At 40.8% G+C, this 25,000-nt stretch overlaps 1 protein-coding gene across 3 annotated transcripts in view; it reads right to left on the reverse strand.

The window, feature by feature from the left end:
• Positions 1 to 25,000, reverse strand: part of UGP (UDP-glucose pyrophosphorylase) — a 154,376-nt gene that overhangs the window by 76,814 nt on the left and 52,562 nt on the right. The window contains exon 1 of one of the 3 annotated variants that reach the window (XM_076187479.1): positions 13,213 to 13,233. The exons of the other annotated variants lie outside the window; for them this stretch is intronic. Coding sequence (XP_076043594.1) covers positions 13,213 to 13,218 — 6 coding nt within the window. The 5' untranslated portion in view covers positions 13,219 to 13,233. Of the gene's footprint in view, positions 1 to 13,212; positions 13,234 to 25,000 lie in introns of those variants that run through there. 3 annotated transcript variants of the gene reach the window in all.

The raw sequence follows: 25,000 nt of genomic DNA on the forward strand, positions 1-25,000 counted from the left end.
TCATTCTAATAGCTGTTTTCGCGTAATGTATACATACAGTCAAACCTCGTTAAAACGGACTAATAAGGGAGAAGGGTGTCATTCTTAACCGATCGTCCTGTTGAACCGATCGCCCGGTTTAACCGATCGTCCAGTTTAACCAATGGGCCTATATATAGGTATATATACCTATTGTACGGTATACATTACACCGTACTCTACACACAGTACTCAGGTACACCATATAGTAAACATATAGGGTGTGTATGAATATACATTTATCTGTCGTAGATGACCGATGAGCTTGTGATGGAGGTGGGTGGTGGGTGGAGATGTAACTTATTCAAGTCAGTAGAACTGTAATGCTCCACTGACTGAGATGAGGCTGGTTGTTGATACCCACTTTAAGAAGGCTGAGGTGACTGAGCAACAGGTGGTCAAAGTCATCGTCAGCTTCAGCAGGGCTGGGACGAGCTGGCTTGAAGAACGAATCGAGTTCGAGTTGTTTCAGGATGATTTTTTCCCTGGAGATTCTAGAATGTTGTTAATATTGTTGGATCTCAATTTCCGCTGACAAATCAATGCAGCTGATGAGATTATCAAGGGATTCACGTGCAACAGAGCTTGGGTTTCTTGGGCAATGGTTCGTCATCTTCATCTTTGTCACATCATCTCTGCTGTCACCAGCGAGAACGTTATCAGCTATTTCTTCTTCTATCATCACCTAGTATCCAGGATCATCCTCTGTCTTTTAATCAGGTCCTTATATCATCTTCAGACACATCTTCATCCGCCCTTTGAAGGACACAATGAAAATCCCTGGGCTCAAATCCTTCGAAATCGTTATCTACCTCTGTATCAAAGATTTTTTTTTATCCACAAGCATGGCCTCGAATATTAATTTTGACTGATTTCCATGCAGCTGCGACACTAAATGTAGCTGATTTGAGGTTGTATTTTTCATGTTAGCAATTGTACTTTTTCCTTGTATGTCGCACGATCGTCTTACTCCTCTAGCACCACAAGTACTTTATTTAAACATCTCCGTTAGTATACCTCTTGCAGGATACAAATACCCCGTGATCCATGGGCTGGATCAGGGAGGTAACACTCAAGGAGGTAACACTGGGTGGCGAAAACATACACCGTACCATCTTGACTCACAAGTTCCTCACCACTTGGGTGAGCAGGTGCGTCGTCGCACTGCACGTATGTAATGGGTGAAGAACCAATCACTTAAGATTGTCATGTTGAACTATGCTATCTTAGAGGTGTAGTAATGCGCCGGAAGATAGTTCATGCAGTATTTCAAAACTCGCGGGAGAACTGACTTGCCCACCACCGCAAGCCTCAAACGGTGCAAGCAGTCTCCGTTAGCAGAGCACAACGCCGAGAAACGTTCTTTGAAAATCCATATGAACAAGTTGTATAGACACGGTAAAGGAAACATGGACTGGAGGTGAAGCTTTTATTCCTGACGTTTCGTCTAACGACTTTCTCAAAGGAATGAGCATACTAGAAACATACAGAGTTTATAAACCCGCCTTATGGCTCAAGGGGGTGTGTGAGCGTATAGAGCTGTGTTCTGATTGGCCCGCTGAGACAGCCAATCACGAAGCGCTATATTCGCTGAAGATTTGGCCCAGGTGAAGCTCCCAGCCTTATTGTTGATATTCGGACGAGTGGTGATGTACGCAGCTTCTATAGATTTTCTGGTCTTCTTATCCATACCTTCGTGTAGAATCTCGGCTCGGTTCCATTGTGGGAGGTGCCGAGATTCTACACGAAGGTATGGATAAGAAGACCAGAAAATCTATAGAAGCTGCGTACATCACCACTCGTCCGAATATCAACAATAAGGCTGGGAGCTTCACCTGGGCCAAATCTTCAGCGAATATAGCGCTTCGTGATTGGCTGTCTCAGCGGGCCAATCAGAACACAGCTCTATACGCTCGCACACCCCCTTGATCCATAAGGCGGGTTTATAAACTCTGTATGTTTCTAGTATGCTCATTCCTTTGAGAAAGTCGTTAGACGAAACGTCAGGAATAAAAGCTTCACCTCCAGTCCATGTTTCCTTTACCGTGTCTATAAAACGTTCTTTGCTTCTTTTTTTTTCTCGTGTTTAAAATATTGCGTATTCCTGGGGAGTCACCACCAAAATAACAAAGTTCATCCTCATAAGGCTTTGTTCACACTACAAGCGGAGCGGAGCGGTTAGGTGTTCACTCTACAAGCGGAGGATTTCGTGAGTGCGTTCATATTGCTCGACAGCAAATGACAGAAACGGCAACACTGGGTTCATCCCATCATCATCATCAGAAGAAGAAGAAGAGATCGGTATGGAGAACACCACCATCTCTTCCATGAACTGATGAGAGATGAATCGCGATTCCACGCGTATTTTTGGATAAAACCGGGAAGTTTCGATATTTTGCACTCCCTCCTAGACTGAAAAAAGAAGGAAAAAAACATTATATATATATATATATATATATATATATATATATATATATATATATATATATGTGTGTGTGTGTGTGTGTGTATGTGTGTGTGTGTTGCGTGTCAATCCACTCTATAAAACGGCTCTTTTATTCAGTTATATATGGGTCAAAATTATCTCTCCCTCTCCTTCCCACATACATCACGTGTGCTGTCAACTTGACGAAAAATGTAATGATATATCAAGGAACATGGAATGTCACCAAATTAGCTTTTCACAACATAGTACTAACATATATAGTCAAAGTGTGCCAGAACCCTGCACAGTCTGGCCAGTGATTGTAATTTTGAATTCAGGAATAAAAAATTACATTGGTAGAACCTTCTTAGCCATGGGTAGAGTGGTGGATAACCGCTAGAGCGTCAAAAAATATGCCAGCATCTCTTGAGCGTGCCGCTCCGCTTGTAGTGTGGACACCTGAGCGTCTGTACATTCAAAACTACGTAACAATTAATGCCGCTCCTCTCCGCTTGTAGTGTGAACACGCCCTTACACAGTTGGGAAATCAGTAGCCATTTACTCTTAATTAAATCATTAAGCTGCTTCCTGTATGGCTTCACTGCCTCCAACGGCGCACCGCCCGCCTGCTTCACCATGCGTAAGTTTATTACATATTTCGTGGCTATTTCTAAATCCCCATAACCACCCATTGCTAGCCTCTAAGTTCTCAATTCCAGTTTGCCTTGCTCACTTGGCAACAGCACTTTGAATTTCTCCCCACGAACTCTACCATGTGGATGTCTAACCAACCACATGCCGGTCCCAAGCCCGGATAAAAGAGGAGGGTTGTGCGACAGGCCTAGCAAGCCGGCATTTAAAACAAGAAAAGCTCACGATACGCAAACTGAGCCTTGGAATGGACGGACTTTTCGGCTACGACCTGGACACGAACTTGGACTAAATGGGAGGAGGAAAAGGTATAGGAAGATCAGGATTGCCACTCTAAATGTCTCAACCATCAAAGACAAGAGGAAGAAATGGTTACATTGATGAAGGAAAGAAATCTTGATATCCTGGGTTGCTGCGAGACGAGGATAAAAAATGAAGGAAGAAAGGTTTTACACGAGAACTATCATTTAATATGGAAGGGAAGAGAGGATTCGATGTACGGTGTGGCCTTTATACTGACCCCAGAAATGTCAGATAGGATAGTAGGGGTTTCTTATGAGAGCGAAAGAATGATAGATGTTATCATCAAATTAAAGGAAACAGAACTTAGGCTGATACAGGTGTACGTTCCACAACAGGGACGTCCAAATCAGGAGAAGGATGAATTTTACGAAAGACTCCAATATCTATATGATATGGATGCAGATACGAGAAATACAGTAATAATAATGGGAGATATGAATGGACATGTTGGCAGAAACAGAGAAGGAATGAGGGGAGTCCTGGGGGAGTTTGGTATTGGAGATAGAAACTTAGATGGGGAAAGAGTTTTAGATTTCTGTGTGATAAATGACTTATCAATTATGAATACATTTTACAAACACCAGGAATCCCACAAGTGGACATGGTATCAGTGGAATAGCGGAAGAGGAGAATATACGAATAAGTCGATGATTGATCTAATCGTAACCAACAACAAGAACATATTTTTAGATGTAAGGGCCATTCCCTCAGTATCAATGGATTCTGATCACAGAATGGTGATCGGAAAGGTCAAATTAAAGACACCAAAGAGGAACAGAGGAAGAAAGGGGAAAATATATTGCCTTGAAAATCTAAAAAATGAAGAATGCTTGAGAGAATTGAAAAACAAGGTGGAGGAGAAATTGCCAAATGGTGTGTGTGAGGATGTGGAAACTGAGTGGGGAAAAATGAAGACGACGATAAAAGACATAGCTGAGGAAACAATCCAAGTAAAAGTACATGGTAATACCAAAAAGAAAACTACAATATGGTGGACACAAGAAGTCAGACAAGCAGTTGGACTGAAGATGAGGTGTTTCCGAAAGTGGATGAAAACGAGACAAATAGAAGACAGACAACTATATGTAGATGCTAGAAATGCAGCAGAACAGATTAAAAGAGAGGCTAAGAGAGAAGCATGGGAACGTGTTGGGGAGCAACTGGAGGAAGATTTCGGTGGAGTCAAAAAGCTCCTATATAGCATGGCCAAAAATTATAGAAAAGGAGAGAATTCAATGACAGGAGCCTTGAAAAGTGCAGATGGGGAAGAGCTTCTTACTGAGCCGGAACATATTTGTCAAAGATGGATGCAATATTTTGAAGGGTTATTAAATGTGGAGGATTTTATAAGGGAGAATGATGAAAATCTAGTGCATGAGGAGGTGATAAACAATGGAAATTATGGGGAAATGGATGAGATTACGAGAGAGGAAGTAATTAATGCAATTAAGAAAATGAAAAATCGAAAGGCAACGGGTGAAGATGGAATCCCAAGTGAAATATTTAAAGCACTGGATGATGTGGGAGTGACATGGCTAAGGAGAATCTTCAACATAGCGTGGGAGGAGGGGAGGATCCCAGATGACTGGAGGAGAGCTATAGTGTGCCCAATATATAAGAAGGGAGATAAAACAAGATGTGAAAACTAGATGTATATCTCTGCTTTCACACGCTGGAAAAATCTATGAAAGAGTGCTGGAACAGAGACTCAGAGGACTGATAGAGGAAAAAATTGGGAAGTGGCAACATGGTTTTAGGCCTGGAAAAGGAACAGTAGATCTTATATTTGCTATGAAACTACTTCTGGAAAAAGACTGGGAATGGCATAAGGATAAATATGCTGTATTCATTGATATGGAGAAAGCTTTTGACAGGGTACCTAGGAAGAAACTGTGGGAAGCATTGGGACATGAAGAGTATGGAATACCTGGTAAACTAAAAAGGGCAATAAAAAGCATATTACATGAGACAATGAGTAAAGTTAGAGGAAGAGATATGGAGAGCGAATGGTTCGAAGTGAGAACAGGTGTGAGGCAGGGTGGTGTCATATCGCCGCTGCTCTTTATTATATATATGGACAGATGTATGAAAGAAATATGCGATGACGACAATGAAATCACATTTACTTATGCAGATGATATAGCAGTTATCACTGACAATGAACAACAACTACAGAATGCAATGAACAGATGGTAAAATACGCTGAGAACAAGGGAAATGAAAATAAATGTAAACAAAACTGAAGTTATGTATGTTGGTAGAAGAAATGTGGAAGTGGACATGGAGGTGGGGAGTGAGAGATTAAAGAAGGTAACCAACTTTAAGTATCTTGGAGTTTTGTTTTGAAAAAGAAAATAGACAGGACATAGAACTAAACAATAGAATATGTAAATACAATTCAAATATAAGCATGCTATATCCACTACTGAAAGACAAAAATATCCCCGGAAAATGTAAAACAACAATATACAACACCATATTAAGACCTATACTGACTTATGGATCAGAAGCCTGGACATCGACAAGCAGAACAAGATCAAAGATACAGGCTGCAGAGATGAGGGTGCTGAGAATGATTAAAGGAGTGACTAGGAGAGACAGGTTGAAGAATGATGATATAAGAAGAGAGCTGGGAGTTGTATCAATTCTGGAGATGGTGGGGAGAAGCAAGCTAAGATGGTATGGACATGTGCAAAGAATGAACGAGAACCAGTTACCGAGAAAATATCTGGAATATAGACCTCAAGGAAGAAGACCTGTGGGAAGACCAAGGAAGAGATGGGTTGAAGGAGTTGGGGAAGCACTGGCGGCGAGGGGAAGTAGCCTGACTGAAATTGAGAGAGAAGAGACCTTTGCGAACCGACAAGAATGGAGGAAAATCGTTCATCGGGACTCAGTGGCTGACAGGCACTAGCCTACCAGGCTTCTGGTGAGAGGTGAGAGGTGAGAGGACTCGGTTACCACATGATCGTTGTTGTATAAGTCACTGTCACAGATTCCTCAAGATTTGTATCCTTTGCAACTCGCATCATCAGACGATGCTTTAAAACCAACATCTATATTATATTTAAAAGAAAAAGCAACGATTTTATTCTTTGCCTTGCGTATATCTGATACTGTTTGTTTTTTCACTCCGTATTATTGACACATTTTCGCTACTGAAGAACATGCATTTAGCTTTCTAATAAGTTCTAGAGCAATGGGACCTTTCGCAGTCAGGCTCGTAGTTTCCTATTAGCGCTAGAATTTTCAATTGTCTCAGATTTCATGGGGCAAAGGGGTGACTTAGCTAATTTGGAAACCGATATTAAAAAAAAATACGACATAAATTGCTACATAAGTGTATTTAGAATTAAAAACATGACTCTTAATGTTATTGATTTTACTTACTGGTGTGTGATGAGGCTTTGTTAATTTAATAATAAGATAAAACTAAAAATAGGTAATCATTTTTACTGAAGTAAGTATAAGCAGTAAATATTAGAGGATGTTGATTTCGGTTTTGCATTTTATCTGAGAGTGTTGAAAAATAATGGATATCACTGTCACGTCCTGTATATGAAGATAATCAGTGAGATAAAATATAACAACAGTGGTGGCGGACGTACGAGTATTTAATGCGCGATGTATTGAAGCGATGAGTTGAAAAACGTGACTTTCAATTCGTCGCAGCATCATGAAAGCAATCATGGGGCGTACCGATTTCTAATCGCTGCGCAGTGTGTCAATAACAGTCGAAGGGAGAGCATGCACGCGCTCTGCTTCGCTCTTCTATTTTCATACAATGGCACAAGCAACTTCCACAAAGCCTTTCGAGTGGACGAAGACTATTGTATTACATTACATAAAGCTACTAAAGCAGTACCCAGCCATTTGGAATATAATATGAGAAATATAAAAAGTACAAACATCAAAAGCTGACTTATTTTCTTTAACAAAATGTAATGTGCGGAATGAAGACATTACCAAAAAACTTCATACACTGAAAACACAATTTCACAGGGAAATGGCTGCCATCAATGCATCAAAGAAGTCTGGTGCTGCCACGAAAAATATATACACTCCAAAGCTGTGGTGGTTTAATGATTAAATGAGTAGAGCGTCGGTAGACATCTTCAACCCGTGAAAGCCAAATGATGACTGAGATCTGGTTGCTCGCGCAAGGTATTCGCAGTGATGCAGCCCGTCCGGACGTTAGTGTTAAGTTAACACGACTACTGCATCAAGTCGCTGATGCGTCATGGTACGTGTGGACGGGGCTTTAGTAATCGTACCGGAAAAATTAGGTCTTCGAGGCAAAATTATATTTTCTATACATTACATAGATTTTCCTATTGCTTGGTGCATTCAATTGAAAGTATATATCAGTATAAGTTTATTGGAATCGGTAGAAAATGACAAATTGCTCGGCTTGATACAATTATAGGCTGTTTTACGAATATCATCTGTAATTATAAATAGAGGCTCAAACAATGCTATATGCCGTTTGCAATCATGAAATTAATTGACTTAAATTTCAGATACAATAATGTACAACGATACACCTCTAAGTTTATAATACTTGCCCAAAAAAGTATTTATTTTCCGGCAAGAATTACAAAATCTGGCGGTGTCTGGTATCAAAACACTCACTGCGAAAGCAAGATCTAAGAATATAAGGTCTAACCACTTCCGACCGAATTTCGAGGGAGTTGGCGCAGCGGGCCCGTGAACGTCACCTGGCTGCTCAAAGTGGGGTTAGCGGGTCCTATAGCTGTCAGTTGAAGCTGGTCCGTCGTTCAAAAATGACGTTGCCTTCGCTCGCACTGCTCCACGCAATTAGTTATATTCTGACAAATATTATATAAAATATATATATAAATATATATAAAATATTATAGTTCCTGTCTATATATATGAATATATAATATATATGATATATAATATATATATATATATATATATAATATATAAAATATTATAGTTCCTGTCTTCCTTGGCGTTTCACAGTTTTCTTCAGTGTATCACAAAGAGAAAATGGACTCAGCCAAATGACGTCAGAAGCTGCGCAGAATAATTCCAACGGTTTGACCTGTATATTTAGACCTTGTGCGAAAGGTCCCATTCCCCAAGCTTTGCTTCACGCTCTCCCTTTTCAACAAGCAATTTTTGAAAAAAAAAAGAAAAAAAAAAAAGGTATATATGTATGTATATATTGTATTGTATTTTGTTGTGTTGAATAGTTTCTGTTTCATAGATACGGCCACCTTCCTCGGGGAAGTAGGCCCGGAGTAACACAACACAATGTGGCAGAGGTAAACGCACTTTGAAAGGCGGGAGCGCTGAAGGCCGACGCGCGTGCCATCTACCGGACGCTGTCCTAACTAACCCTTAGCTTATGATGACGTCGACTTCGGCGTCCAGAGGTGCGCGTGGGTGTACGAGGATGCCGGTGTCGGCGTCCTCATTATATTTATTTTGTGGTAGATGAGTGCTCCCCATGTTCTGAGAATAGTCTTGATCGCGTTTTCTGCGGTTATCAACATCCTGGGTGAAAAAGAACGAGTATTACAGCAGTAACATTATATTATATAACGCGCATATTGTGATTACCATTGTAGAACGGTCAGCGTCACCTTAACTAGGGGAATATAAATCTTATCAGATATCAGAGTTAATGAGGTCCGTCCTACAAAGGGTCGACTGTACATATATACATACTGTATGTACACACACACACACACACACACAATATATATATATATATATATATATATATATATATATATATATGTTTCCTACTCCCACTTACGTCAACCACATATTTCTTTTATACATACATATGGTCCAATTAACTGAAGTGACCTTTCTGTGAATGTGCTGTATCCTCCTGTACTGCTTCTAACTCGGGCAGTGGGCGGGATACAGGCCATCATCCATAGGGAGCAAAGGTGAGGGAGCAAAGGTGAGGGAGAAGAGGGGGCGGTGGATGGGAGTGAAATGGGGGGGGGCCGGAGTGGGTATTTGCCTTTTTAAGTTGGGGCTATCTCCCTTGTTATATAGAATATATATATATATATATATAAATATATATATATATATATATATATATACATACATATACACACATATATATATACATACATGTAGATATTATATATATATACATATTATATACATATATATATATATATATATATATATACATATATATATATACATATATATACATATATGTATATATACATATATATACATACATGTATATATACATATATATACATATATATACATATTATATACATATATATACATGTATATATACATATATATATACATACATACATGTATATACACATATATAGATATACATACATACATGTATATACACATATATAGATATACATATACATATATATATACACATACCTATATACATACATATATATTAATATATATACATATATATATACATACATACAGTATATATACATATATATACATACATATATATACATATATATACATATATATATATACATACATACATATATACATATATACATATACATGTATATATATAATACTGATGACCCACTTTCGGAGAAGAATAAGCGAAGATATAGAGATCTGTATATTTCGATCACTTACTGTGATCCTCTTCGGCAGATATAAGTTACAAAGTACAGAACAATGTGTATTTATAGTAAAGAAGTGAGGTAGTATGAGGGGACGAGGCTCAGGTCAAACGCGCATGCTCTATATCTTCGCTTATTCTTCTCCGAAAGTGGGTCATCAGTATTATTTTACATATGTGCTACGACATATCTTTGTTGTGACATATATATATATATATATATATATATACATATAAATATATATATATATATATATATATATATTGGTTAAGCGTGGCAGGAGATTCTCTCTCAGGCATATTCTGTTAAAAACGACAGCAAAAGAATTATCAATTAACTTTTTTCGTGTGCTCTCAAGCTTGCGAAAAGTAGATTTTTGGTAGGGGGAAAGGGAGTAAATCAAATTTCCAAAAGTCATAGGAAACACAAAAGTTATAATTTTTGTTTCCTATGAGTTTTGGAATTTTGATTTACTCCCTTTCTCCCTACTAAAAATCTACTTTTTGCAAGCTTGAGAGCTCACGGGTAAAGTTAATTAATAGTTCTTTTGCTGTCACTTTTAACAGAATATATATATATATATATATATATATATATATATATATATATATATATATATCACAACTAACACCACAGTCGGACGAAAGAAAAAGTTGCGTAAGCGGAACTATATATTTCGATTGCTACCTGCAATCCTCTTCAGTAGTACAAAGTGGCAGGGAGGAGGCTATCTTAAGTAGCAACCTCTTACAAAAGAAAGGGAACACGAGAAAATACAGAACATCACTGCCCCAACCCTAGTTGACCTGAGGCTGACACGAGGTCGGGTCAGGGGGAGGGGGAGGAAGCTTGTTGACAATATTTTTGGTGATGAATAGTCCTGAAATGATGTCTGGGGTCCATTGACCCTTGGAAATATTCATCGTGGGCAGATAATCAATTAATGTTGATTCCACCATTTTCCTTCTGAACCCACACCCTGATTTGTAAATGAGATCAGATTTCTCCCAGTCCATCCGGTGATTAAATTTATCAACGTGTTGAAACACTGCTGAATTTATTTGGCCTTATCTAATCGACCTTTTGTGTTCATTTAATCTTGTCGGTAGGTCTCTTCCCGTCTGGCCAATGTATGAAAGGTTACAATCTTTACATGGAAGGGAGTAAACACCTGGGATATGTTCTTCCTTCAACCTCTGGTGAACATTAACAACTTTTTTATTAATAGTATTAGGGTAGTTATGAATTAAATTTACTTTCTCTTTGGGAAGAAACTTGGACAATTGACTGATGGACTCTGAGAAGGGGATGACTAGGGGATTTTGTCTCTCTTTCTTTAACTTAGTGGAAGGGTGTTTGAAAAAACTTGCTCTGGCTTGACTAAGGGCTTTATCCAGAAACCAATGAGGGTAGGCTAATTTTGTTAATTGGGACTTGATCAGTCAATTGTCCAAGTTTCTTCCCAAAGAGAAAGTAAATTTAATTCATAACTACCCTAATACTATTAATAAAAAAGTTGTTAATGTTCACCAGAGGTTGAAGGAAGAACATATCCCAGGTGTTTACTCCCTTCCATGTAAAGATTGTAACCTTTCATACATTGGCCAGACGGGAAGAGACCTACCGACAAGATTAAATGAACACAAAAGGTCGATTAGATATGGCCAAATAAATTCAGCAGTGTTTCAACACGTTGATAAATTTAATCACCGGATGGACTGGGAGAAATCTGATCTCATTTACAAATCAGGGTGTGGGTTCAGAAGGAAAATGGTGGAATCAACATTAATTGATTATCTGCCCACGATGAATATTTCCAAGGGTCAATGGACCCCAGACATCATTTCAGGACTATTCATCACCAAAAATATTGTCAACAAGCTTCCTCCCCCTCCCCCTGACCCGACCTCGTGTCAGCCTCAGGTCAACTAGGGTTGGGGCAGTGATGTTCTGTATTTTCTCGTGTTCCCTTTCTTTTGTAAGAGGTTGCTACTTAAGATAGCCTCCTCCCTGCCACTTTGTACTACTGAAGAGGATTGCAGGTAGCAATCGAAATATATAGTTCCGCTTACGCAACTTTTTCTTTCGTCCGACTGTGGTGTTAGTTGTGATTTATAAATGTGTTACTACATTTCTCACCTGTGATATATATATATATATATATATATATATATATATATCATAATCATTGCCACTTCGTCTCAAATTTCGTTTATCACCCGTTACAATAAAAAAATATGTTTAACAATGTACCTAAGGCATTTGTAGTACTGAATTCTTCATACTTTATGTAAAGTACACATGAAATCATACAAGTGTTTTGCGTTGCCTTAAGGGGTATGTGACTGGAGTTGCATTTTCAAGGGAGAGATGCCAAATTGCACACCTTATACTTGCTCGAAGAATCCTTTTTAGGGCATTCAGGCCTAATATTTTGCATTAGGAACAAGGACAATTGATTCCTACAAAGGACTTATCAGTAAGCTGGACTCAAAGGAGTTTCAAGCAACATTTTTTCTAATAAGTACTAACCATATACGCCGACTTTGTTCGATACCTAATATAAAACCAGACTATAATTCAATAAAGTAAATCATACACGGGACATAATTTAGGCTATGTCCTTTTTCATCTACACGTATTTTTGGGTTGATCGATATCTGGAGACACCAACTTTTCTCCTTCAGAGATATTCCATGATAGCCCATGAATATGCCGTCTATTCCCTTATCTTGGCTGTTGTCAGAGATGTTTAGGATATGGAGATTGTTCTCAAAAGACGATGAAAACCTCTCAATATCGCTGAAGGAATCGTCTGTTTCATTACTTGACGACGTTGTTTTTACTGACATGGCTTGTGTTGGTATCCCTCATGACGTCACACCAAAATATGGCTCCGTATAATGCGTTTTATAATGCAAACTAGCAGAAGACAAATATATTCGACAAAAAGTCCCTTACAAACTACTTTTGAGATAAGATATTTCTTAAGCATGGTTCTCGTGAAAATAGACATTACGAAAGAAAAAAAAAGGCAAATTTGTACCTGGACATAGTGGTTAACTCCTTTGTAGGAAATCACATATGCATGAGGTCGAAGTAGTTAGAAGTGGGAATAGAATGAGGACGACGAAGGGGCGGGGGGGGGGAGGTCAGGAACAGGAAGGAATTTTTGAAAGACCAAATCCTCAAACTTACCTGCATCTCAACCAACAAAATCACTTTGTGTAGTTCATCTCCTTTTTCACTTCAAAAACACTAAATCTTACTCCGTCCTCGTTACTACACTCTATTATGAAAAAAGAGAGAAATTCACGAACTGATCAAATTAGCAGAAACTCCCTCTCCATGTGTGACTGCTTGTTTATAAACAAATGACGGTCAACTTGAATATTCAAATGAAGGGATGTGTAATATCTTAAACAATTATTTTAGCTTGATATTCGTAAACGAAACACCTCAAAGTGAATTCCAAACTGAAGCCTGTGAAAAGTCGGGGGTAAACTTACTCACTACGGTAAATATAACAAAAGAAAAAATTAAAAGGTGTATAGATAAACTCAAAGTTAATAAAACACCAGGGCCTGACGGTTGGCATCCAAGAATCTTAAAGGAAATGAAAAATGAGATTGTTGTTCCATTAGAAATTATTTTCAAGAAATCCATCATATCCGGAGATGTCCCAAGAGAATGGAAGCTAGCTAACGTTACTCCCATATTCAAAAAAGGTGACAAAAAGAAGCCAAATAACTATAGGCCTATAAGTTTGACTTCAATCGTAGGAAAAATAATGGAAACTATCATCAGAGATGCTATCGAACATCATTTAGAAAGTAATCGTTTGATAAATGATATCCAGCATGGTTTCAGACGGAAACGTTCTTGCGTGACTAACTTACTCGAATTCTACAACACAGTTATCTCGAATTATGACTAAAGAAACAAAATAAATTTAATATATCTAGACTTTGCAAAAGCTTTTGATACCGTCCCACACGAAAGACAACTTACTGAATTAGCTTTACACGGAATAAGTTGTAGCCTATTAAGTTGGACTAGTAATTGGTTGAATGGTCGAAAACAGAGTTGTTTTAAATGGAAAAACTTCTAGATGGAAAAATGTTACAAGTGGAGTTCCTCAGGGTTCCGTTCTTGGGCCACTTCTATTCATAGTATATATAAATGATATAGACCATGGACTAAAATCTACCGTTTCCAAATTTGCTGATGATACAAAACTGTGCGGAGTGGCAAATGATCACTCAAACCAATTAGATATTCAAGAAGATTTAGATAAATTACAGCAATGGTCTGAAAAGTAGCTAATGAAATTTAACACAAGTAAATGCAAGGTAATGCACATAGGTAAAAATAACAGTAAGTACGATTACAAGTTATTTGGAAATTCGTTAACAAAAGTCGATAGTGAAAAAGATCTCGGCGTAATTATCAGTAACGACCTCAAATCATCCAACCAGTGTATTTCAGCCTCTGAGAAAGCAAATAAGATTCTAGGACCGATTGCGCGATCTTTTGATTTCAAAAGTCCATCACTCATTAACAAGCTATATAAATCGTTAGTTCGTCCACATTTGGAATATGCTGTTTCCGTATGGTCACCAAATCTCATTAAAGACATTGACAGACTGGAAAAAGTACAACGGCGAGCCACAAAACTCATTCCAAATATCAAAAATAAATCATACGAAAATCGACTAAAACATATAAATCTGTTTTCCCTAAAAAAGCGTAGACTCAAAGGTGACTTGATACAGGTCTTTAAGATTTTAAAGGGAATTGACAACATCAAAAGTGACCAAATTTTCACATTGAATGAGAATCAGACAAGAAACAATGGTCTCAAACTGTCCGGAAATAGATTCAATTTGGAAGTAGGTAGAAACAACTTTGCCAACCGTGTAGTTAATGAATGGAATAAACTTCCTGCACAGGTAGTGCAATGTAGTTCAGTTCGAAGCTTTAAGAATCATTTAGATAAACACCTAAGCAAGATGCTGTAATGATTATAATTCATTTCATATTATTTGTTTTTGTTTTGTTATCATTTGTCTGTGATTTTCATTTATTATTAGTTATATGTCAATTTATTATTATTTACTATTTACCTGTTTGTTTATTATTTAACTATACCTATGCATTTATGTATTTTGTTATTTACATTATTATAGCTTTTATTTATTATTTTATTATTATTATGATTTTTTTTCGCATCCGACCTAGATATGGACCAAAAGGTCTCCTGTCGGCATGCTCCGCCTTTGTAATCCTTTGTAATGATGCAATCCCGTGTGTAGTCTACGTGGTGATATTACTCTACTGAATAAACTAGCCTGGCGACGGAAGCCAGGATAGGATAAGAGCACCCGGGTACGAAAGGTTTTCATCAAGACAGCCTCCATTCCCTTTGCTACCATCTCTGCCACTACTCATAACATTATCACCACCACCACCACCACCACCACCACCACTACTACTACTTTAGCACCCTCACAATCATCAACACCATTATCACCATGTTAAGCACAACGCGTCTGGTGTCGCGTCAAATGGTGTTCAGTGTTATCGCAGACTCGATGAGCACCAGTACTGGCTCGGCGCCAAGCCTCATTGTGGGCGCCAGTCCACCCAGTGTCAAAGTTATCCCTCAAAGGGGATATGGCAACACAATGAGTTCTCGTTGCCAGGGCCCCCCCGGGCGACAAAGACAAAACCAAGGACGATGGGCGCGGCATACATACCAAAAGCCCTTTTCCCCTTTTATATGGGGGATGGTCAACTCAGAGCACATGCCCACCTTACACATCCCACATTCATCCAAAACCATTTGTTGTCCCTTCTATCCTTGTGGACGAGGGGGTCATTCCTGCAACTCAGTTCCCCTCTTTCAACTACCACATCGCTACATCGCTCCTGAAATATGAAAACAGACTGGATTTGTGAGTTTGTGCTGACTGACTACAACTGTCTGGGTTTTTGGCCCTTTCACTGCGAATAACAACCTATAAACTTACTTTCGGATGCCGATGAAGATAATGGAAGGAAAATGGGAAGGTGGGTGAGCGGGGAAAATGGAAAGATGGGAAGGGGTTATGGGAACGGGGGCAGGTGGTAAAGAAGGGAGGCAAAGGAGGAAGAGATAGGTAAAGAAATGGGAAGCGAGGATGGGGAAGGGAGAAAGGGGAAGTTTGGGAAAGGGTATGTGGGGAAAAAGGAGGTGGGGGAGAAGGGGGAAAGCGTAGAAAAGGGGGTGAGAGAAAGCAGAGTTGGAGGTGTGAAAAGGGAGGGGAGGTCGTGGTTATAGCTGAGGAAGGAGGTCAAGGCTGGTGACGTAGTTTGGGTTGCTGAGGACAAGGGAAGGGTCAAGGGGCTCCCGTGGCGGCGGCAGCAGCACCGGGGAAGGGCTGGAGGGATCTCGAGGGGGAAAAGGACGGGTGAGGGACGAGTTATGAAAAGGAGAAAGGGAACTTAGGTCGTGGGTGAGAGGGTAGGGCAGGGGTAAAGGGAGAAGAGAAATAAAAAAAAGAGAAAAGGGGGTAGTAAAGATGATGATGGGGGGAAAGGACAAAGGGGAGTCGGGGGAAAGGAATGGGGGAAAGGGGGTAGGACCGTAGGAGGGAGTCAAATGGGTAAAGGGAAAGGGGGAAAAAGAGATGCGGAAAGGAAAAGAGGACAGGAAGAACGTCAGGGGAGAGGGGAAATGGAAGAGAAGAGGGAGGAGAAGAAACAGCGGAAATGAGAATATTGGGAGAAGAAAGGGGACAGGTCGTGAAAAGACAGAGACGGGAGAAGAAAATCGCGGAGAGACAGTGATGGGAAAAAGGACAAAAGGGAGGGAAGAGAGGAGAAACTTGAGAGAGGAGAGAAGAAAATGGATAGATCAATCTGGGGGAAGAAAACGGGGAGGGAAAAAAGGAAATGAGGGTGAAGGGAGAGGGAAAAAAGGGGGAAATGTAGATGCGAGAGGAAAATGGGAGACGAGGGAAGAGACAGGGGAGAAAGAAGAAAAAAAAAGGGGGGGGGGGAGAAGGGAGAGTGATGGGGCAAAGGGAAGAGTAAAAGAGAGAGTCAAGAAGAGATTAAGAAAGAAAATATGCGAGAGGGAAGAAGAGTCAAGCTGAATGTGGGGGTAGACGGCGGAGGGGGAGGGGAGACACGTGAGGGTAGAAGAGGGAGGCAATATTAAGGGGATCAAAAGGGTAATCAAACCAAACAGGTGTGGGGAAATGATGGGGCCAAGGGGAGGAAATTGCCGGGTGAACGCACAAAAATTATACATGAAACAAGAGATTATAGAGCGGGAGAGAAAATGGCCTAGACTGTGTGGAAAATGAGATTGGTATGGGAGCACGGAGAGGAAGACAGGAGAGAGGGTGGAGGGAAGAAAAACATACTACACCACAAGGGAATAGAGCAATTTTTTTTTTTTTTTTTTTTGCGACCCCCCACCCCCACCCAACACAATTTGTTCAACTCTATTCGGGTCTTCTTGACGTCTTCCTTGTGAGGTGCAGAGAGGAACATTACTACTCTCCCGTCCTTGCTTAACCTTCAGGACTTCACAATGACAGGTTTCGGCGTTGCGCGGGGGGCAGCGTCACCATGACGACAAGGCTCAAAGGTGTTTACGTTTTCTTTGATGGCACCGTTTTTTCTTTTACCCTTAGTGAGAGGCTTTAATTAAAGGTAAATCAAGGATATCATTCACGTACTAACCTCGTGATACTTACGTATAACCCTCCCAGAAGAGAACTCAGAGCTCATATATGACCCGATCGATAGTTATTGATGTAAACTTTCAGACAAGAGGGATACTACGGGCGTTGTTTTTTTCCTGTAAACTAATGTTAAGTAAATACATACAAACTCCTTGCCCAACAGAGACGGGTGCCGGCTTGCAATACTGTGATACTTTTCATTCCTGGTCAGGGAACGAACTCAAGAGCGCTTAGTTAGCATGTGAACTCGGTACTACTACACTAGCAAGGTGTGTGCCTGTCTATGTGCCTATTTTACGTAACTATAGTATACAGGGAGCTACGCTCTTGTGAACCCTTCTCTCGTTTCTCAATCATACTTAATTTTTAATCCAATAGGTTGGAATAATCAGCATTTTTCTCTGTAAGGATTCTATACATCGTTGTTTACTTTCCGAGGAAATGGTCCATCACAATATCATCATCGTTTTGGCACCAAAAAATTAAGACGGTTGTTTTTTGCCACAGCTCGATACTTCTTATCGTCGAAAATGCAAAGGTAATTCTTTCTTATAATTTCTCCTAATATTCATCAATGTCTAACTTCACCGAAGCTAACGATACCTAACCTAATCCACGAAAATTAGAATTAAATTGCGTTAGATTATGACAAGTTATGTTGCTGACTAAACATGTCGATGATAATATTATCTTGCTTTACTATTCCCCCAAGAACTCGGTAACACAACAATGATTTTACAAATGTTGCATTTTCGTTTTATAATTTTTGAGGCGGAAAGTTCTAGATCTGGAAAAAAAAAACAAGACTTGGATGGTACTAGGACCTGACGCTGGTATTAACAATGGTCAGAAAGGGTCACCGCAATTAGGTCGGGTCTGGTCATGGCGTCGGGTCAGTCCCGCGTATATATACTGCCTGAATAGTTCTTCTCTGTACTCAACTTGTTACGCGTCACTAGGCCTTCGCGGTCGGTGCCCCACTTCGGGGACCACGCCACGTCTGCCTCTGACACACGTACCTTCACTAGAATAAAGTATACACGCGGAAGTGCACATCGTTCTCTCCCTATGTCACCTAGCCCAAGTAACACATCTTTATGTTATACAGGTGTAAGCCCACCTGTTCGGAACGGTGAGTAGCACTGTAAGGAGACGGCATAAATCCCTCGTATGATTTCGCGCCCTAATTGGGGCATTACTGGAACAAATTCGCTGTGCCCTACCCCAAAACACAAAATAAGTAAATGTGAATATTCTTTGCAACAGTCCTCATTACTTAAAACATGAAATAATGGGCACCGTGAATTTCTTTATTTTCAATATATCTATTTTATTGTATTTTTCATTATAGTATTATATTTATTTTTCGATAAGGTGCGTCCGACTAAGGAAAATGTCTGAATGTGCATTGCCTGCGACTTCCTCGTCTGTTCATCTATTTATTCTTTATTCATTCATCTTCTTATTCGTCTATTTTTTTTTTTTTAGTAATCCATTTAATCACTTCGTTATTTTTTCAGAGGTTAGGTTCCTTTTGCCTGCTTATTTGGACGGAAACCGTACATCTGTCTGCTACACTATCACAGACACACACATGCTCGTACGCACGCACGCACACACACACACACCCTATAATTGTAATATACAGTAGAAGAGTTATACTCGCGAATTCTCGCTCCTTTTTCTCCAAATACCGGACCAAGCTTTGAAATAGCTTGTGGATTCCTCGGGCCCTATCGACTTCCCAAGCTGATCCAGGTGTGCATGTGTGTGCGTGTGTGCGTGTGTGCGTGTGTGTGTGTGTGTGTGCGAGAGAGAGAGAGAGACAGGGGGGAGAGAGAGGAGAAAGAGAAAAGAGAGGAAGGGGGAGAGAGAGAGGGGGGAGAGAGAGGAGAAAGAGAAAAGAGAGGAAGGGGGAGAGAGGGAGAGGGAGAGGGAGAGAGAGAGAGAGAGAGAGAGAGAGAGAGAGAGAGAGAGAGAGAGAGAGAGAGAGAGAGAGAGAGAGAGAGAGAGAGAGAGAGAGAGAGAGAGAGAGAGAGAGAGAGAGAGGAAGGGGAGAAAGAGAGAAACGGAGAGAAGATAGAAAGAGAACGAAAAATAAAAAAAACAGAAAAGCGATACAGATAGAGAGAAGAGAAAGATAGATAAAGAGAAGATATACATACAAGATAGATACTGAGAAGAGAGGAGAGAGAGGGAGCGGAGAGAGAGAGAGAGAGAGAGAGAGAGAGAGACAGAGAGAGAGAGAGAGAGAGAGAGAGAGAGAGAGAGAGAGAGAGAGAGAGAGGGAGAGAGAGGGAGAGGAGAAAGAGTGAGACGGACTGTAACGTTGACGTGTGTTGACTGACCAAATGTTATTGCGTGGCCCTCCACTTTCTCATTACCAATTTCTCCCAAACCTCCAGTTTATGAATTTCCGTTCTCCTGTGGGAGTCATTTCAAACGGCCTCCCACCTTGTTGTGGCCCGTCGGAGCTATATCGTCAGCCGCCTTCGAGGGTACAACATGCAAATATATAAAATGGTCCGCGTCTTTCGACCCAAAGCTTATACTCGTGTTTTTAATGTGAAGTGCACTAATCCACCCCCCTTCCCCACCACAACTACAACGCACCCGGTCATGCCATCATCTTCTGTGACACAGAGTAACAGGTCCATGATAACATGTTCCTGGTCTGAACTCTGAACATTCACACACCGCATTCAAACAACTGTGAAACTAGTGCCGCAAGTGTGTGGTCCGGGCAAGTGTCAAACCGTCCCCCCCCCCCACCCGCCTCTGCCACGCAGGTGGATCACATGCGGGATAGATACATTTCAAACCACGATTTTAATAATTCGTAACTTGCTGCATATTACAGTAACCACGTGTTCTTATCTCATATTTTCTCTACGTCTAATACGTGTGTGTGTGTGTGTGTGTTTGTGTGTGTGTGTGTGTGTGTGTGTGTGTGTGTGTGTGTGTTTGTGTGTGTGATTCATCATGGTCTTGGATCACGTGTTGGACTTGTGACCGACAGCTATTTCTCTCCCGGAAGAGAGCCCAGAGCTCATATATGACCGATCTATGGGTAATGCTGTGACCTTACACGCACACACAAACTCCACGCCCACGAGAGTTGGAGTACCGACTCGCAGCGCAGCGATACTGATATTATTTCAGCCCTGGGCGGGATTCGAATCCGGGCCGCCGTAATGGCGGCCCGGAACTACCAACTGCGCCATCGAGTCGTGTGTGTGTGTGTGTGTGTGTGTGTGTGTGTGTGTGTGTGTGTGTGTGTGTGTGTGTGTGTGTGTGTGTGTGTGTGCGCGCGCGCGGGCATAACATATGCGTTACTTTAAGCATTACATGCTGATATTTGGCAAGATGGTTATGAAAAAAAAAAAAAAAAAAAATAGACCAAATATGTCATACTGGCTCAGAGAATTTGTGTGTGTGCGTGTGTGTGTGTGTGCGTGCATATGCTCAGGGTGAGCAGTTCACAGAGCCGGTACATCAGCACCACCAGCTCCCCATCCACCACCTCCCAACCCGAATCCCAATGCTGATGTTGGCGTCGTTTGTTCGAGTGCTTACGTGCGACCTTTGGCGTATTGATGACCGAATGCGTACGTGCGACCTTAGGCGTATTGATGATCGATCTACTACGTGTCCACTTAGAGGCCCTAGACGACATGGTCTCTTCAACACAATGGCCACCTTTATATAATTCATTTACGGAAAGGTGTTTCATCTGAGAGCCCGTCTTGTGTATAATCATCAATCCGCCGTCCCCTGGCCAGAACAAAATATACAGAGTACGTCAACCTATAGGCGCGAGTATCTTCAAAGAAGTGGTGCGAGCTGTGTTGGGAACAAATGTCGACCTCACAACGGTCTTGACCTTCAATCAGTCGATGTCAGCCTGTATTTGCTGATAAACCCTTCCTAACTTTCAGTTTACATCGGCATTTCCTTCTCCTTCATTTGAAGCCATTATCAGATTATCAAATTTATTTGATGCAGCCAATTTCCCAAAATCCCGAATAGTAACATGGTCCTCCGGTTGAGAAGCACAGCCAACTCGGGTCTGATGTTCAAAGAAAACGTATTTTCTGGACCAGTACTTCCCGGTAAGTTTTCTATATCTAAAGTGTAACTAAAACGACCTGGCGGCAACAGCTTAAATAAACGTCAGAAGTCGTAAAACACCTCGGAAGATGGCGCACTCTGAATAATGAACGTCGCCCAAGTATCAACGATTTTGGTTGTCGCCAGATGATTTTGACCATGTCTGGTAACCTTTCCTGGCACTCTCGAACGATTTAATCCAACTCTGTCAACTTTTTGAGTCCTAAGACTTCTGTCCTCACCCACTCCTGCAGCCTGTCGATTTTATTCAGCGATGGAATGCCTCATCTCATGGACATGTAGTTTAAGCCGGAAGACGCTGGACTGCTGACAGGTAACTGTTGGAGATCGTTGGACGTCTTTCTACTCAAGACTCGGGGCCGCGCTCACAGTGAAATTTTGCGTCACTTTGCCATTTAATTCTGGTTGCTGCCAGGTTATTTTATTCATCTCCATGGCTGGCACCCCTTCACTCGTTAACGACGGGGTTTAGTTACCACGTCAACCTCACTCTGGGACACCTGCTGGTTTATTCTTGCTGTCGTAAAGTGGCCAGTGCGTGTCCCCGTCACGTGCTGCTACTGCAATTACAAAGTTTGTTGCTGAAGTTACTAAAACTGTTGTTGCAGTTACCAAGTCTGCTGCCACTCCGTTTACAAAGTCTGGTGTCTTTCGGCCGAATCCTTTTTACTTCCCCATTTCAGTCTTCAACTGGACCACTGGAGCATCTTCGAAGTCTTCCTACTTTGTTTTGGGGAACCGTAGACTTCTCTTCAGTTCGTTGGACCTCGTGGTCAGTATACAGACCAGGAGACCACAGGGAAAGCCTGTGCTTCTATCCTTGGAGTCAAGGATGGGTCAACCATACATGAAGGGAGGGAAGTGGAAAGAATGGGTAGCATTAAATAAAAGCAATCTTCATTCTCTGAAAGGAGATTAGGTTCTAGTCTTAAGTGAAAAATGCGTGACTCTGGTCCGCAGGGACGTCACTACAGTCACTAAAATATTGAATGCATGCAACTTAAGCAATCAATATCCGCCACCCCCCCTTCCTTCACGTGCATTGTCGAGCCTTGGCAAAGACATCTCAGCATGACAGAGCATAGCTCTCCGTGCACCAAAACACACAAGGATTCCAAGGTTGTGTTGTGTGCTTCTCTGTCTGTCTGTGTCTGAATAAGAACTCCCCTACACCCCATCTAGGGGAGGGTACTGTCTTGGATGTCTTTTATCGTTCTTGGGCCATGAATGTCATCTTCGTCTTTTCGAGATGCAGAAGCCTTTCCAACTCCTGCGCAGAACGTCTGCTTTTTTCAAGGGAGTTAATTAGATTGAAATTGAGATACTAAAATTTATGTAAATTGCGACCGTTAACTATTATCGTTCTTTTCATCAGACAGTAAGTATCATACACAAATATCTTATGGTCTGTGCGATGCAAGGAGTCATTCAGAGTGATACGTCGTGACTTACTACTAGTCATTATGCCAAATCATCCTTAGTACATGTATCTCTTTATTTCCCATCTATTTTTTTCTTGTTCTGTATAGTACATGAGTATCACTTTTTTAGGACTGTAACAATGATTTGAATAAATTCTATTTACGTGGCAGCACTTTTTCCCCCCGCAATGACGTCGAGGTGTCAAACGGGTGGGTGTTGTTATAATCCTAAAAAGTTATATGCTATACAGCTTTCTTAACCATATAGAGTATATAAAAATTAAAAGAGCACATAGATGGGAATTAAAGAGCAATAGGCATGTACTAAAATGGTTTTGGAAGACTTCTTGGAACGCACAGACTAGAATCAGATGTGGAACGACTTTTGAACTAAGGAAAATTAGGGTGATGTCATGTTTACCCATCACCTCTCCCACCTGACCCCCCCCCCCCGGCCTCGAAATGTAACATGCTATTTCCGTCTGCCGAGCAACCGGGTGCGTGAGAGGAGATGAATTCAGTCATCTCGTTGACATTCTTGCCCTCTAAGGAGGGCAATGTCACCTACAGCTTACTTGGCGCGTGTTCGACAGTAGGGGCCTCGTGTGTGGATTGTTCGTTTGCATTGGCGTCAGCTTAATCGATGTTATAACTACTAAACAATAAACAAAAATTGGTATTTATTATAAAATGTTTATACAATAGCGAAATGTTTATCTTGGTATATGACTAAAGTCTTAATGGTTTGCATTGCAAAGACGTTTTGCGGGAAAGTAGAATCCAAGATCTAAGGATATAAGGTCTAACCACTTCCGACCGAATTTCGAGGGAGTTGGCGCAGCGGGCCCGTGAACGTCACCTGGCTGTTCAAAGTGGGGTTCGCGGGTCCTATAGCTGTCAGTTGAAGCTGGTGCGTCGTTCGGGAATGTCGTTGCCTTAGCTCGCACCGCTCCACGCAATGTTATATTCTGACAAATATCATATAAAAAATATATATAAAATATTATTGTTCCTGTCTATATATATGAATATATAATATATATGATATATATAATATATATAAAATATTAGTTCCTGTCTTCCTTGGCGTTTCAGTTTTCTTCAGTGTTTCACAAAGAGAAAACGGACCCAGCCTAATGACGTCAGAAGCTGCGCACAATAATTCAAACGGTCTGACCTGTATATTTAGACCTTGGTATAATCGTTATTGCCATACGACCGCACATTCGGAGACGTTCAACTGTCAACCGCCGTCTTGCAAAATGCTGGATATTGCATCACAGCTATGCGGCAGACGATCTTAAAAATAAAATGGAATACATTTATAGTGAATACTACCTATTACCGAGTACAAAAATGTATCACAGGCACAAAGTCCAATTAAATCGCAATTATTGTGGGTGATGGCAACAAGATCCTGAAGATTTGAGTTTTCTTATCGACCATAATACAAACCATCAGACGACTGACTGTGTGTGTGTCTTGGATCACGTGTCGAACTCGTGATCGACATTTATTTCCCTCCTGGAAGAAAGCTCATACATGACCGATCTATGGGTAATGCTGTGACTTTGCACACACACACACACACACACACACAACTCCCCGCCCACGAGAGCTGGAGTAACGACCCGCAGCGCAGCGATACTGCAATTATTTCAGCCCTGGGTGGGATTCGAACCTGGACCGCCGTTGTGG

Source organism: Oratosquilla oratoria, chromosome 6 (assembly GCF_046742065.1).
Source record: "Oratosquilla oratoria isolate Oo_2021 chromosome 6, ASM4674206v1, whole genome shotgun sequence".
Taxonomy (NCBI): domain Eukaryota; kingdom Metazoa; phylum Arthropoda; class Malacostraca; order Stomatopoda; family Squillidae; genus Oratosquilla; species Oratosquilla oratoria.